The sequence below is a fragment of the Aricia agestis genome, chromosome 11 (genome assembly GCF_905147365.1).
Source record: "Aricia agestis chromosome 11, ilAriAges1.1, whole genome shotgun sequence".
NCBI classification, from domain to species: domain Eukaryota; kingdom Metazoa; phylum Arthropoda; class Insecta; order Lepidoptera; family Lycaenidae; genus Aricia; species Aricia agestis.
Window position 1 is genome coordinate 13,266,374 of NC_056416.1, and position 16,202 is coordinate 13,282,575.

Sequence of the window (16,202 nt, forward strand, 5' to 3'; positions counted from 1 at the left end):
GGTAATGGTAAAACAATTTACCTTAATGTTATCACATTAAGGTAAATTGGGCTAAGGGATCTATATATGGATCACTATACTCAATAAATCTTCATTATTATCATCCTCTAAATTAATATTAAATGCTTATTTTTTAAATACTTTCGTAAATTTATTTTTGTAAGATAATATTTTTTTTATAAAATACTTAAACAATGTCTTATTAGGTTATTTGAAGGAAACTGCAGTATAACAGTTTAACCAACTAAATATTACAAAAGGAAAGAAAACTATTTTGTTGTATTATATTTTCTTCTAAAGTTGTTTTCCCTTGGAATTTAGACTAAGTAAAGTATTTAACTTAAATCACTGCATTCAGTGATGTCAAAACAAAATCAAATACTATCAAAATTGGAGTCATTAATATTTAAAATCTACTGACACTTAATGAAGTGTCAGTAGATTTATATTAATAACTCCAATTTTGATAGTATTTGATTTCGTTATAAAATATAAGTTATCTATACTAATATTATAAAGCGGAAGAGTTTGTTAGTTTGTTTGTTTGTTTGTTTAAATGCGCTAATCTCAAGAACTACTGGTCCGAGTTGAAAAATTATTTCAGTGTTCGATAGCCCATTTATCGAGGAAGGCTATAGGCTATATTTTATGACGCTAACACTAATAGGAGCGAAGAAATGGAGGAATATGTGGAAAAAAACGGGGGAAATTATTTGAAAGGGCTTATCTCACGAACTACTGGAGCAATTTTTCTGTTATTAAATGATGTGCCAAGATAAGAAGTAGACCACGTGAAGGATATTTTTTGTGGACTAATTTATCTGAGAAATATCTAATTTACGCGTGCGAAGCTGCGCGGAACGTTATATTTTGCGTGGTCACGACATCACGTCGGCTGGACCCATTTTACTTTGAATCCCGGAAAAATGTACGGTTACTGCACAATATACTTTTTTGATTTGCGCGTAAACTATTCAATCTATTTTGATGGAATTTGGTATGGAGATACTTTGAGTCTCGGGAAAGGACAAGGAATACTTATTTTGTCCCGGAAAATGTACGGTTCCCGCACAATAAACTTTTATGATTATCGCCTAAACTATTTAATCTATTTTGATGAAATTTTGGCATGGAACAAGGAATGTTTTTTGCTGGAAAAATGTGCGGTTCCCACACAATATACTTTTCTGATTTGCGCGTAAACGACTCAATCGATATACGGGAACAACTATAAAGTAAGGTCCACGCGAACGAAGTCGCGGGCAACAGCTAGTAAATTATAACTTACGTCTATATGTGTGGCCTTATGTGTATTATGTTATTAATAAGTGTGCAAATATTTTTGTAATACATATAATTTCTAGATTAAGAATGATGGGACATTGAAACATGACTTTTCTATTCGGCACTCAGTGCTTCAAAGCCGATTATAGATTGAAAAAATTATATAATATTCTATAGAATATTAGCTTTTAAAAATGTAAAAATAGATCAAAATTCCATGAGAAAATCAAGAAAAAAAATGGATTTTTTTTCGTTTTCAAAAATGCAGTTAAAAAGCTCATTAAATAGAGTAACAAGTTCAGTGGTTTAATTATTCAAATAATATATATAATTTTTTCAATCTATATTTATTTATTTATTTATAAATTCTTTATTTGCATTATAAACAATATAAAATAACAAAAAACAACATTAGGCAAGGAACATAGCAAATAGGCGGCCTTACCGCTTTCAGCGGTTTCTTCCAGGCAACCAAAATATGGTGGCAGAAAATAATGTTAAAGTGCTAAACTTAAACAAAGAAAAAAAAATATCCTCATATATTTATAAAATATATATAGTAATATATTTATATATTTTATTATGTTATGTGTAATACATCACATTCAAAACATATACATACACATACATATCGGCTTTGAAGCACTGAGTGCCGAATAGAAAAGTCATGTATCAAAGTCCCATCATTTTTAATCTAGAAATTATATGTATTACAAAAATATTTGCACACTTATTAATAACATTCTACTAATATTATAAAGGCGAAAGTTTGTTTGCATGTATGGATGTATGGATGTTTGTTACTCTTTCACGCAAAAACTACTGAACGGATTTTAATGAAACTTTACAATATCATAGCTTATACATCAGAATAACACATAGGCTACAATTTTAACCGACTTTCAAAATGGGGGAGGTGTTATGTTCGTTTTCTTATGTTCAACGATTACTTCGCCGTTTGTTAACCGATTTTCAAATTTTTGGTATCATCCCAATTTAATATTATATTCACAAAAGTGGTGATCTGATGAAGAATCCATAAGTAATCGAGGGAACTCCCCAAAATTTATAGGGAAACATGTGGTGACTTCGGTTTCGTGAGAAGTATTTTAAGCATATGCTACCAACAAGTAAGATTTTGCACTGAGGTATACCTGGTATACCGTGGTTCGGAAGGTGCTGAGAGAACTCCTGATTCTTTATAGATACAAGTTTGAGAGTTTCGGCGTTGTTTTAAGAATGGAAAGCATATGCTACTATGCAAATTACATTCATCATCATCATCATCACTACCATATTATACCATGCATCGTCCCATGGTTATGACTTATGAGCCTATAATGACTCTGTTATTGGTACTTTTCATAGTCTTTTAGATCGAGACTCAAGTTTGTCAAGCGATAATTTAAAAAAAAATCTATACCTACCTAAATCTAATAATATAAACCTGAAGAGTAAGTATGTTTGCTTGAACGCGTTAATCTCAGGAATTACAGGTCCGATTTAAAAACTTATTTCAGTGTTAGATAGCTCATTTATCGAGTAAGGCTATATTATTATCACGCTAAGACTAACACGACCGAAGAAACTCAGGAAAATGAAGGAAAAACGGGAAAATATTAGAAATTACGAACTACTGGAGCAATTTCTATGGCAATATTTGGCACAGATATAGAGTAGACCAAGTGAAGGGAGTAGGGACATAAGCTATTTTTTTAAATGCACGGTTTCCGTAAAATTTCTAATTTACGCGGGCAAAGCCATGCGGGACATCTAGTAATACACATAAGGCCATTTATAATAGAACATTTTTGCACTACTTCTAAAATGGGCCGGCAAATGGATTAGGAGCTAGCCTAAAAATAATGCCAAAGGGTGGCTTCCAGCGCCATACTGCAGTGGACAGAAATCGCGAAATGGTGGAATTTGACCAAAAACTTCAATTTAGATAGAGTGGCAATATATCTGATGGCAAAAAATTTAAATACACTTTTTAAAACTGATTCAGTAAAGTGGTAAAACAACAATTTATGTGTGTCAGATTTTGTTGCTACAACACCTAAGTATTAATATTCCTTTGATTGCGGATTCTTAGAAATCTATTTTTTATGCGGTCCAATTTGACCGCTTGGGAGTTGATAGGTTAAATTCCAAAGATCAAGGCTAGTCACACATACAACTTTTGAAATCTAATATATGAAGTTTTGAGATTTGCTTCAAGGTTTGGACTACAATTAGGTGTTTGAATATGTATATAAAGTTTTTAATTATTAATTTACTCTTATAGTAAGAGCACATTTGCATTTGCAAGCCCACAATCAGTGACTACAGATTATTTAAACCAAAAGTGTAATATGTTATATTCATAAAGCTACAACAGTTTGCATAAATCAAAACAGACTTGTTTATTAATTTTTATATATACAATAAATAAAATAGACCTCTATGGAAGGAATATGAGTTATGACTAAGCTCAAGCTTCAAAATTATGGTCAGAATACATTAAATTGTACTTTCTGAATTTTTCTCCAACAGCAGTATAAGAATTAATACGTGAAACCAGCAAAAGTACTAATCAAAATACCAATTTATATTCCATTTTATATTAGAAAATATGATATAAATTATTATACATTTGTGTTTTAACAAAGTTACACGTCATTCCTGGTAGAATTCGAGAGCGAAATAAAACTGGTTATCCGTTATTATTAATATATAATATTGGATTAAAATAAGTTTACATACCCAAGTCGTCCATAGCGAAATTTTGCGATTTCTTGATTTATCTCCGACTAACTTTACAACTACACTTTTTAACGAAAGATCTAGTATATGTTATATCGTTTTATGGGCACTTTAGGTAGGTATCGATATTTTTAATAAACAAAAAGTTGCTTAAAATGAAAACGCAAGTTTTACAAATAACTTGTCAAAAATTGACACCTGACTGAAATAACAAACACGATTTGACGTAACTTTTTTTTTATTGATAGAAAAGGGCATACAAATACCTATAAGCGCCTGATACACGGTTTAAAACGGCGGTTTGAACTTTGAAACAGCTGAAGTTTGAAACCGTGTAGATAGCTGTTTTATGCCAAATTTGCTTTGATCTTTAAACGCCCTTGGTAGCGAGGCCTGCGTTTGAAACCACTGGTAGAAGCGTCGGTTTGCAACTTGTTTGAATTTTGAAACCGTCTAGCCGTTTGTTACTTTTAGGCCCGATTCAACCAAACTTGAAGTTACACGAGTATAACTATCATGAGAATAACTTTACTCCTTTAATTTACTCTAGGGTATTATCGTTTGCATTTTACCAAGTTACTCAAAGAGTATGTTTTATTTCATACTCTTTGAGTAACTTGGTAAAATGCAAACGATAATACCCTAGAATGTCAATTATAGTTTACAATGACACCGACCGTGACAGTTGAACCCTGTTGTGCAACTATTCTCAGTTTCATATTTACTCCACCAAAATAGCCCGTGTAAATATTTACTCCCGTGTAATTACCTCATTCTTGAATTAGAAGTTGGAAAAACGCAAAACCAGCTTACTCTTAGATTAAGAGAGTAAGCTGGTTTTGCTCATACGTGGGAGAGCCATGCTTCGGCACGAATGGGCCGGCTCGACCCGATAAATACCACGTTCTCACAGAAAACCGGTGTGAAACAGCGCTTGCGCTGTGTTTCACCGAGTGAGTGAGTTTACCGGAGGCCCAATCCTCTACCCTATTCCCTTCACTACCTTCCCATATTCCCTTCCCTTCCCATCCCTACCCTCCCCTGTTACCCTATTCCCTCTTAAAAGGCCGGCAACGCACCTGCATCTCTTCTGATGCTACGAGTGTCCATGAGTGACGGAAGTTGCTTTCCATCAGGTGACCCGTTTGCTCGTTTGCCCTCTTATTTCATAAAAAAAAACCATTAAATTTTTAAATTTTTCTAAGTGATCCATATCCATATTTTCCAAAATAAAATAATCAAACACTATCATAGTGTTAAATAAATTATTTGTGCGGCTTATTATTATATATTAATTATTTAGGCTTATGTATTTAAGTTTAGCTTTTATTATTTTAATCATGTACCTATAAACAATTAAGACGTTGTTTAATTCGACAGACCAGCAACTTTTGCGTTGCCATGACATCTTTTGGACATGCGCAATAAAAGGTTTGTCCAAAAATACGCCGACGAACCATAGACATTTTTTTTTTTTTGTTAATTCGTCCCGGTCGGGACAGGCAAAGGGAGCGTTGCCCATACAGCCACGAACCATAGACATAATATATACTGTCGTACGACGAACACGGCCTATGTCAGATCATAATTGTTGAAATGTCAAATCTTTGTGTCAAGTTGACAAGTTACTTTCTTGTAGCTGTATTGATCTTTTGTAATTTGTTGTAATTTCGTAAAATTCTCGGATACGCCCTATTAAATATAAGGAAAGAAAACTTATCAACATGAGTACTACGGGTGAACAGCTGACTCTCGCAAGGGACATTAAAAGAGCCATCGAATTACTCGATAAACTTCAGCAGAGTGGCGAAGTGCCTGCAACAAAATTAGCTGCTCTACAAAAAGTTTTACAAAGTGACTTTTTGAATGCCGTTAGAGAAGTATATGAGCATGTTTATGAGACGGTAGATATTCAGGGTTCAGCGGATATCAGAGCTTCGGCGACGGCCAAGGCTACAGTGGCCGCATTTGCTGCTGCCGAGGGTCATGCACATCCTCGCGTCGTGGAGCTGCCGAAGACTGAAGAAGGTCTCGGATTCAATGTTATGGGAGGTAAGGAACAAAATTCCCCGATATATATATCAAGGATCATACCCGGAGGAGTAGCAGACCGACATGGTGGCCTCAAAAGAGGAGATCAACTTTTGTCTGTTAATGGTGTTTCGGTGGAAGGAGAAAACCATGAAAAAGCAGTGGAATTACTTAAACAAGCTGTAGGTTCAGTGAAACTTGTAGTCCGTTACACACCAAAGGTACTAGAAGAAATGGAAATGAGGTTTGACAAGCAAAGAACGGCGAGACGGCGTCAAAATTACAACTAATGTTTGTGCAAAATTTAAAACACACTTAAGTAATTTTTAAGCCCTTAAATGAAAATTATTTCATAACATAAGAACCCATTAGATTATAATTTTAAGTTATTTTTAAGTGTTATTACCTAATAATATCAAAAATATTGATTAAAATAATTAGGCTTTAGGGTCAATTTATACTAGGCGCATCAAAGCGAATTATTAAAACGAAGCGAATGCCCAAAAACAAACACAGAAAATTCAACCTTAACTCCAAAGCGTTAACGCACTTTATTACTTCTGAGAATTAAAAAGGCGCGCGCATCCGCGCGAATTCGCGTCGATGCGCCCGACCAACGCTGATTGGCCTCGCAGAAGTAATGTATGCGTTATGCTCTGCAGTTAAGGTTGAATTTTCTGTGTTTGTTTTTGGGCATTCGCTTCGCTTTGCTCCGACTCTGAGCTAGTATAAATTGACCCTTAATGACAAAATGAATAAGCAAATTAGTGAAAACACTTCCTGAAAAAAATAATGTAACTATAATAATGTTGTAATTTTTAGTATCCAAACTTCCATAAGCCTTTATTTTAATCTTAGCATTTTTTTTATTTAAAATAATTTAAAAAACATTGTTTTAAAGTATTTAATAAGTTGATATTTTGTACTTAAGTACTTTGAATTTGTTAAATGTAACTACTAATTTGGACTATAAATTATTTAGTGACAAATATTAACTGATAGTTAAAGGTATGCAATATTACCCAAAAGCTATAAACATTAAGGTATTATTATTTATTATAAGATATTTAAAATTAAAATAAATCTAATAACTATTAATCTTTATTATTTACGCCTATTATTATGTACAATATTATTTCACCAAGAATCAAAACCACCGAATTTGTAATTTTTATCCTTTTTGTTTTTTTTTGCTGGAACGTCTTCTGACTTGCTGGCTGCTGCAACTTCTTGTAAATTAAGATATTTCCCGACTCCATCCCGAAACACTTTCAGCGGCTGCTTCTTTTTTGGTTTACTTGGACCTTGTTCTTCCGATTGCTTTCTTATTTCCTCAGCCCTTTCTGCTATGAGCTAAAAAGGCACAACAAAGTTGTTTTAAGAAAAAAAGACATTTCTCACAAATCATCAATTAATAATTAATAACATACTGTATGATATTCATTAATGACACCAAAACCTATTTTCTTTATCCCATATAAATGTATTAAGTCATGGAAATATGTAAAAAATATAATATTCCCAAAAGTGTACTATATCAATCAATTTTGTCATAATTACCTGCTCTTCAGCTTCTGCAAATGGGTCCACAAACACTTGGGTTACTTCAATGATGATGTCTTGTATGGGTCTGTCCTTATTGTCAACTTCCACATGCTCCATGGCATTCAACGTGTCCAAACCTCCAACCAGTTTACCAAATATTGTATGTTTCCCATCTAGTTGCTTACATGACCGAAATGTTATAAAACTGTAATAGATACAAGAATTTTGTATGTGATTTATTAAACTAATTTATGAATAATTTCTCTGTGATCATATCAAGAATAGTAGACTTCAAACTGTTTATGTGTTCTTTAAACTAATTTTATTTATTTATTTATACCAATATTATAATGGAGAAGTAAGACTACAATCACAGAAAAAACACTTTTATTTAATCACAAGTCAGATTAAAATGTTTTTACTTACAACTGTGATCCATTTGTGTTGGGGCCCGAATTAGCCATGGACAGAACTCCTCGTCCGGTGTGGTGCAGGTTTGGTTTTATTTCATCCTCAAATGGTTTCTTCCAGATTGATTCACCACCAAGACCTGTACCTGTTGGATCTCCGCCTTGAATCTGAAAAGGTTATGAAACTAATTTGTAGGTTACATTTTGATGCTATACATAATATTATATAGATTAATGAAAAGGTCTTTTAATAACTAAAGCAACACACTTTCCCTCTTACTAATAAAAGCTTCAGCATGTTCACAGTAACTCACACATATTCTGTCATATCTAAAGTTATACATTGTTTTATCCTTATCTGAGATGATTGAAAAAACAAGGATAAAATCATACAACTAAAACATTTGTAATCAGGATCTTTTCTTTACTATAACAATAATGTTTTGAAGCACCCCAATAAAACAAAAATCTCGTAATAATTGAGAGCTTACCATAAAGTTTCTAATAGATCTATGGAACTTTGTGCCATGGTAGTAGCCACTTGCACAATGCTTGATAAAGTTGTCACAAGCTTTTGGGCACAGGTCACAATAGAGCTCAAAGTTCAACTGTCCAAAGTTGGTTACAAGTCTTACATACCCTGTAAAGACAATCACTTATAAATAAATAAAAAATCACTATTAAATGTCAAATATTGTAACAATCATTGTTACAATATTTAATCTGAACATAAATAATTATATTACAAATTATAATAAAGCAAACAAATAAAACATTCAGTTAAAATGTTTTACAGTAAAGTCAAAAAATAATAATGTAGTTGTATTCAAAAACAACATTCATTAATTCAGAGGAAAAATTCTCTTAGTAAACTATATTGTTTCGGACAAATTAACGCAAGTTAACGTTAATCGTTAATCCGTTAATACTTGTAATATGGCCTTGTTATAATTTATATCATTGTGTTGGTGTACATACAAAACTTGTTGTTTTGGGTTCTGGAAGTTAACTGGTTAGGGACAAAACAAAATACTTCTATAATTATTGTATTCTACCTAACTAAATTACACTGCACTCTTCTTTATCTAGTATTGTTTTTGTTTCACTCGCTGCTGCCGTGTCGCGGCGCATCGCTGCCCGCCCGCCCGGCACTTGTCGTTTTATACTAATAGCTGTCTGAACCTGTTTACGCGCCGCGCCGCGTTGCCGTGCGGGTAACGGACTTCTATATACTAACGAAAGTTAACGAGTCCTTAATATATTTAAAAGTTAACTTAAAAGTTAATCCGTTAATTAAAATGTTAACTTCGTTAATTAACGATTAACGGATTAACGAGTTAATGCCCAGCTATGGTACTCTTTATATAATCTTACCTAAACTCTACTAAATTACTAATACACTAGATAGCTTTCTGTTTTGTATCAGATTTGTTTTACTAAAATGGCATCACTTTTTAAAGCAGGTTATAGTAATCACCTTTTTTCTTCACTCTTTCATATTTGACATCATCTTCACAAAGTATAGCAGCCTCGTGTACAGTTTCTGGGACCATGGCAGTGGATGTGAAGCTCGCTGCCACCATGCCAGTTGAATAATGAGCCGCATTGAACTTATCTGCAACCTAATCTCAAAACATTTTAGGTGACCTTGAACTTCTAGATGTTGCCCTTAGTATGCACAAGAGGATATATTATAACATGGTGACTTCTCATCATCCACTCTATATCTACAGATATAAGCATTAAAACTGATCCAGAAGTTATGGAGCTTATATTATGTTTAATGCAGACCAACAAACAGATATTTTCCCCTTTTGCATTAGTATAATTATTATTACATTAAATTGTTTTATTTATTAACTAACCTCTTTTTTAACTTGCTTCTCTTCTGGTGCTTTATACTCTTTTTCCAATTCTTGTAAGATGTCTTTTGTTTCAGCTGACACTGATTTGAGTCTAGCGTGTGGGTCTTTCCTCATAGCAATTTCCTCTGAAATTATAAATTGTAACTCAAATTCAATTTTCCCATCATAATAATATCCACAAAACATTGACAGACACTGAAAACAGTGAAAAATAATTGGTTTGTAAGCAATTATTATAAACTCAGAAACAATGCATTGATTTTTATAAAACTTGTGCAGAGTGAAGACCATGAAACAAGGATAGTAAAGTACTATATAAGGTAGTAGGGACGTCAACATGATCCCCCCCGGGTACGCCCATGGTGCATGAAATGTCACAACCTGCAACATGTTGACAAAAAATTGTAAAGTTACCTTCTGTTTCCACTCTAAGATTATTTTTTATATGATGAAAGTTTGAAATGTTGAATTTGTTCAGATTATGTGGATCTTGTATAGTTATTAAGTCACTTCTAGTGAATGGGGTGTCATTGATGAGGTCTTTCCAGTTCTTGCCTTTGATATTGAGCTGTTCAATAGCTTCATAGCAATACACATTACCAGTGGGTCGTACGGCAACAATATGTGAGTTTTTTGTGAACGGCTTAAACAATACTGGGCAATGATAATCATCTTGGGCATTTTTGAAGAAGTTTAACTTTGTCAAACTTTTAATATCTACTTTCTGAAAAGGTAAAAGTATATTTTGTAGTATTCAAAATAAATTATAATAAATTTCTTTGATGGTTAAGAAACTTGTGTTTTTTTTTTACCTTTCCAGTGATGGGGTTTATTTTAAATTTCTTGAGAAATTCAATAATAGCTTGCAACTCGAATATATTGCCATCAGCGTCACAGTAAGGATCGTCAAAAGGTTGCAAGCACAAAGAGCAATGGTCAAATGGGAGTCTTTTGAATGTTGTGTCCTCTTCTTTTGCTGTACCAGAACGTTTGCCACCATACAGTGTGGTCCATTCTGTGTACGTTAAATACCTGAAATAATTAAGTAATGCTTAAGAAATATATATAATAACATTTATAAGTTCTATGAGAAGTACAAATATTACAATGTTAACTTTGTTCGTACATTTTATCCTTTTGATGTTGACGTTTCCCCATTTTTCCTGATTTTGATTAAGTTAACACGTATAAATTATTTCTACGTATTGATAAATACAATAATTTGAAGAAATTTTATAAATTTCTATACAATCAGCCAGCAGACAGCAACATAAAGTCATAAACACAATTTGACAGTTGACACATTTTTTGACGTCAACGTCTCTTTCTGCCTCTTATTTTTTTTAGTCAATAAACTTACGTCGAAAGATAATTTTGCATAAGCCTAGACTTTATTTTAGCCTTATTTTAAAAATTGAAAGTTCTAACTTCTAAGCAACTAGTCTAGAGCGGTAATTAGCGTTTTTTTGTCAATAAATCAAAACCATCACCGCCATAGCCTAGATACGTATTCTATAAAATATTTTATAGTTTTGTTTGCAAAAAATTAAAATTTTATTTTTTAAATATTTTTAATACTGGCAGCACTTTGTATACCGGTTTTTTATAAACATGTCGGAAAGTGGTTGTGCATTGTGATTTGTTAATTTATGTTAAATCTTTTTAGAAATATACTTTTGCACATGGTTTTATTTACTTTTTTCGACTGTAGGTACATAAGCGCTTGTTTATTACTAATAAAATAATTTACAATTAAGTGGACAGTAATTGTCTTCAGATCTGAAGTGTGCGTCGTATGAATTTCAGAGATTGTTGTGTTGGTGAGATGATGAGCAAATGAACGAAATGTGGTAGAAGAGGATTCAAGATTAACTTCTATAAATCACAGCAATCGCCAGAGTTAAAAGGCTTAAAAAGGTACTAAATGTGTGTTGGTAATACATAGTGGATGTGAAATTTTACATAACAACTTCTCAGAAATGTAACTGGCTTCCATAACGCTTTGCAGTTTCAAGCATTCTAAAATCGGAGTATTTGTTTGCTAATAACACAAATTAGACTTTGTGGTTGCGTTTTGTTTGATCCATTGTGTTTTTGGATATCTGTTTTTCACCAATTTAACCTTTTGTGAATATAAATTGCTATATTTTCGGATAACGCTAGCCCACAAGATGGCCGACTGTTATTCGTAAGGTATTAAATTATCTTTTTTATGTATCTCGTCTCCTTTCGTGCAGTTATTTATTTATTTGCTGGTTAACGTTCAAATGTAGCGTTTGTATTATGCATACCGTTATATAATTGTCTTACGCATAATATCTTAAAAGTCTTTGTTCCCAAAGACGTTTCGTAAAAGTTCAATCAACTCTTCTTTACCTTTCAAAATGTTTAATAAGGTTATTGTAAAGATTTCGTCAAGTGAATCTTTACCTACAATTTCCCCACGCATTTGTTACTTTGCTTGTGTGTATGTTACAGTCATTAATTTTAATTTTTTTTGCATTTTGTTTGGCATGAGTTTTGTTTTTTTTGCTTTATGGTAGAATGGCATTGGTGCTTTTAGATAATGTCAGGTGCGTCTGGTTCTTCAGGAAGTGGGACCGGACACAGCAGAGGGACTGGTGATATCGAAAACAAAGCAGACAAAGAAAACAAATCGAATCCGAAAATGTCCAAGGCACTCGGTACCTCGGCTAAGAGAATCCAGAAGGAGCTTGCTGAAATTACTTTGGACCCCCCGCCAAATTGCAGCGCGGGTCCAAAAGGAGACAATCTATATGAATGGGTCTCCACAATTTTAGGACCACCTGGTTCAGTATATGAAGGTGGAGTTTTCTTCTTGGACATACATTTCTCACCAGAATATCCATTCAAACCTCCTAAGGTATTATTATATATTTTTCTTAAAATTAATATGATAATGTTAGAATATGAGAAAGATACAAAATAGCACCGCAGTACTATCATATTCTAATGTAAGGGTCAATTTATATTAGCGCAGTGTCGAAGCGTATTTCCAAAAACCAAACACAGAAAATTCAACCTTAACTCTAGAGTGTAATGCATACATTACTTCTGGGCCAATCAGCGTTGGTCGGGCGCATCCACGCGAATTCGCGCGGATGCGTGCGCCTTTTTAAATTCTCAGAAGTAATAAAGTGCGTTTATACTTCGGAGTTAAGGTTGAATTTGTTATGTTCAGTTTTAATAATTCGCTTTGATGCGCTTCGACTCTGCGCTAATATAAATTGACCCTAAACATTATGATGATCACCTAAACAAAGGTAATATTCCACTGTAAGGAAATTGGATTGAACAGTTGAATAGCAATGATACAAACAAATTCAAATAAATTATTATGACCAAGATTTTATGTTGGTACTTAAAATGTTAAGAAACAGTCTTGTATAGAAATTTAATAAAACCAACCAAATTGAATTGACTAGGAAGAGTTATTGTAGGCTGCAATAATTTAACACATGTCAACTACGAATAATAAAAACTATGGAAAAGTAACTCCGTCAAAAAACATGCTCCACAATTATACTTGTCAAAAAAGTGTACCTTAGGTACACATTTCAATACATTTGCAATATTTAGGTGACCTTGAGCGGTACTAGGCTGACGTTACATGAAATATCAAAAGGAACCAAATTTAAAACGGTAATAGTATGGAAGTTAAGATTCCTTAGTTTTTATTATTCGTAGCATGTTAATGATATTTAAGTACTTTATGTTATTATTTTTCAGGTGACATTCCGCACTAGAATATACCACTGTAACATAAATAGCCAAGGTGTCATATGTCTTGACATACTGAAGGATAACTGGTCTCCAGCGCTCACTATATCAAAAGTCCTATTATCTATATGTTCACTACTTACTGATTGTAATCCTGGTAAGTATTATAATTCTTGTTAGAGCAACTTGATTAAATAAATAATACTTCATGATGGAGCCTGAAAACTTTGGTACAATATTATAGCAATCAATTTTATGTTTGTTCTTCTGATATTTATTTTATAAAGAGAATATTATAATTATTTTAGATTTTGGTAAACATAAGTTTTGTTCTAAAGGTTGTTGTCCTCAATATACACATCCATACGAATAAATTTCTGTTGTAAAGATTGTTATGAAATGAAATGTCTTATTTTTCAGCGGACCCATTAGTCGGCAGCATTGCGACTCAGTATCTGCAGAACAGAGAGGAGCACGACCGCATCGCGCGCCTCTGGACGAAGCGTTATGCGACATGATTGCTCTACTGTCACTCTCCACCCAAAACATACTCAAAATCTTATTTTCTAAATCCATCCTATTCATGTTAAATGTAAACTAACGTAACCCAGTCATTATATGCACTCTTTAGAACATATTTTAAGCTGGGACGTATGTAACCCGTGTAAAGTAAGTCAGAATCCATGTTCCTAGTGTAATGATAATATGTTATAAACGTGTGCATATTACTGATTTAGCTTTACGAATATTTTGTTGCAATGAATGTGAATTTTTTAATGCTCGAGAGCAGTTGGACTATATTATTTTAGGTGACGAGTTAATTATTTACAAATTTAGTTCACTATGTTTTATACAGTGATAATAAGTACTAATCGTATATTGCATAGGCTGAATCGGTGATTTGAGTCAATTGTCGCGACGTATGCATTGATCTCAAGCGCTATTTGAACTGTTTAGGTATGTATCTGGTAAAACATTAATTTATGATTTATTATGACATGGTGCAAAAACTTTGTGATTGGTTTATATGAAATTTTGTGATCAAGCTAGTTGTAAAAATACTGCCAATATAAATTTCATGTAGTGATTAATCTATTAGACAATTTTTTTGACTCTCCTTTAGTAAAATTCCAGTTGATTAAGAAGTTTACAATGCAAACTGTTTCTCCACTAGTTGATTATTGTTCTAGTCGAGATATTTGTTGTTTTCGATTCAACAAATATAAATAATATAATTTATGTATGACTTTTGCTTTTCCTATCCTGTAATATCTGCAACCATGATAGTGCAGTTACTAACATGAACTCAATAGTTTTCTGATATAAAATATACACTATAAACTTATTTATTTTTGTAGTAAAGAGCTTGTATAAATTATATATGTCCGCAGTTAAGTCTTCAACGCGAGAAATGCTTTTTTTCGCTTCACATCCTTAACATATCAAAACATGACAATTCTTTTTTTCCAAAACTTAAAATCGTGCCAAACCTGCGTAGGCACTATCCGTGGCTCGTCTACTAAAATATTCCGTTTAGAATGTAAACAGTTGTTAGATGTAAGTTATTTTATTGTTTAGGTAATGTACAATGTATGTCTTAACCCTAGATTTAAAATAGAGACTAGTTCTGTAATTTTTAGCTAAAATGTATGTCGCGTGTATATGAATGGTGATACCGCTGTGGGACGAGTGACGACGAACATTAAGCTGTTTGCACACCGACGCTGCGAACATAAAGCGGCTGACACATCTACTGCCTCATCTAAAATGGCATGCGTTATGCGGCTTGAGCACTGACCCGATGGACTTATACTGGTAATGTTTAGAGAGGGGTCGTGTTCAATAGGAAATATTATGCAAAGGTCAGCAGAGGGAGCTACTAGCATATATACAATTAACCGACCAAAATCCGACATTCTGCACACGGAATCTAATATTTCAGTCAATATCATAATATTGACAAATTGTCAGACGTTGAAGAAAACTTACAATACTTTGTTTACTGTCTATGCTGGTGCTGCCGTGAAAACATTGCAGGAATATGTCTTATTGTAGACAGCTGCGCATGGTTATCCATCTTGCGTCCATGCCATTGTTGCATCGCTTTTTCGGAGTTCGCGGCGTCGATGTGTGACCAGCCAGAACTGGTGCTGTGAGATTCAAATGCTGGCGACATACGATAAATGAATACCGCATCTGTATTCGTGACTGGAGTATATTTTGTCAATGTGATTTTTTAAATTATTTTATACTGTCTGTGGCGTGTGCGCGAGGGCGGTCGCCGCTCCTGTTCCTGACTGCGCGATGTTTATAAACTCTGATCCACTTATAATCATCCTCTGTTAAAATTTGTAAATGGCATAAAATAGTAAAATAAATTGTGTGTAATTAGGACACAAAATGATGTTTTATTGTTCTGTATCTAACCTAACCTATTTCAACTTATATTTTTTCATTACCTAGCGCTGGTATAACTGGGCAGTGCATAAGCAGCGCTGTATATAACCTGTCAATGTAAAAATATCCATTATCTGGATTCTGGAGCCTGCTGTGATGCCAAAGCAGTCTGCTTAAAACGTTA

At 33.3% G+C, this 16,202-nt stretch overlaps 4 protein-coding genes across 9 annotated transcripts in view; 2 read left to right on the forward strand and 2 right to left on the reverse strand.

The window, feature by feature from the left end:
• LOC121732042 (paxillin) overlaps window positions 1–4,153 on the reverse strand; it is a 55,619-nt gene extending 51,466 nt beyond the window's left edge. The window contains exon 1 of the mRNA XM_042121807.1: window positions 4,030–4,153. Coding sequence (XP_041977741.1) covers window positions 4,030–4,042 — 13 coding nt within the window. The 5' untranslated portion in view covers window positions 4,043–4,153. The remainder of the gene's footprint in view (window positions 1–4,029) is intronic.
• Window positions 4,154–5,659: 1,506 nt separating this feature from the next.
• LOC121732054 (protein lin-7 homolog C) lies at window positions 5,660–6,431 on the forward strand. The gene has a single exon (XM_042121818.1). The coding sequence runs from the start codon at window positions 5,754–5,756 to the stop codon at window positions 6,348–6,350; it is 597 nt and encodes a 198-aa protein (XP_041977752.1). The 5' UTR covers window positions 5,660–5,753; the 3' UTR covers window positions 6,351–6,431.
• Window positions 6,432–7,148: 717 nt separating this feature from the next.
• On the reverse strand, window positions 7,149–11,141 carry LOC121732043 (RING-type E3 ubiquitin-protein ligase PPIL2). Its single transcript, XM_042121808.1, has 9 exons — window positions 11,007–11,141; window positions 10,693–10,912; window positions 10,295–10,604; window positions 9,881–10,005; window positions 9,493–9,637; window positions 8,507–8,655; window positions 8,032–8,183; window positions 7,621–7,810; window positions 7,149–7,413 (listed from the first exon to the last, which is right to left on the reverse strand). Exons 1-9 carry the CDS (start codon window positions 11,036–11,038, stop codon window positions 7,198–7,200), a joined length of 1,539 nt encoding a protein of 512 aa, XP_041977742.1. The 5' UTR covers window positions 11,039–11,141; the 3' UTR covers window positions 7,149–7,197.
• A 332-nt stretch (window positions 11,142–11,473) lies between these two features.
• LOC121732055 (ubiquitin-conjugating enzyme E2-24 kDa) lies at window positions 11,474–16,022 on the forward strand. Of its 6 annotated transcripts, none has more exons than XM_042121820.1 (6): window positions 11,474–11,587; window positions 11,687–11,797; window positions 11,889–12,073; window positions 12,444–12,764; window positions 13,631–13,778; window positions 14,042–16,022. In XM_042121820.1, the coding sequence occupies exons 4-6, from the start codon at window positions 12,447–12,449 to the stop codon at window positions 14,137–14,139; spliced, it is 564 nt and encodes a 187-aa protein (XP_041977754.1). In that variant the 5' UTR covers window positions 11,474–11,587; window positions 11,687–11,797; window positions 11,889–12,073; window positions 12,444–12,446; the 3' UTR covers window positions 14,140–16,022. The 6 variants fall into 6 exon arrangements, with proteins under 6 accessions (XP_041977754.1, XP_041977757.1, XP_041977755.1 ...); XM_042121823.1 differs by having other exon boundaries at window positions 12,472–12,764; XM_042121821.1 differs by lacking the exon at window positions 11,889–12,073 and having other exon boundaries at window positions 11,474–11,591.
• The last annotated feature ends 180 nt before the right edge of the window (window positions 16,023–16,202 follow it).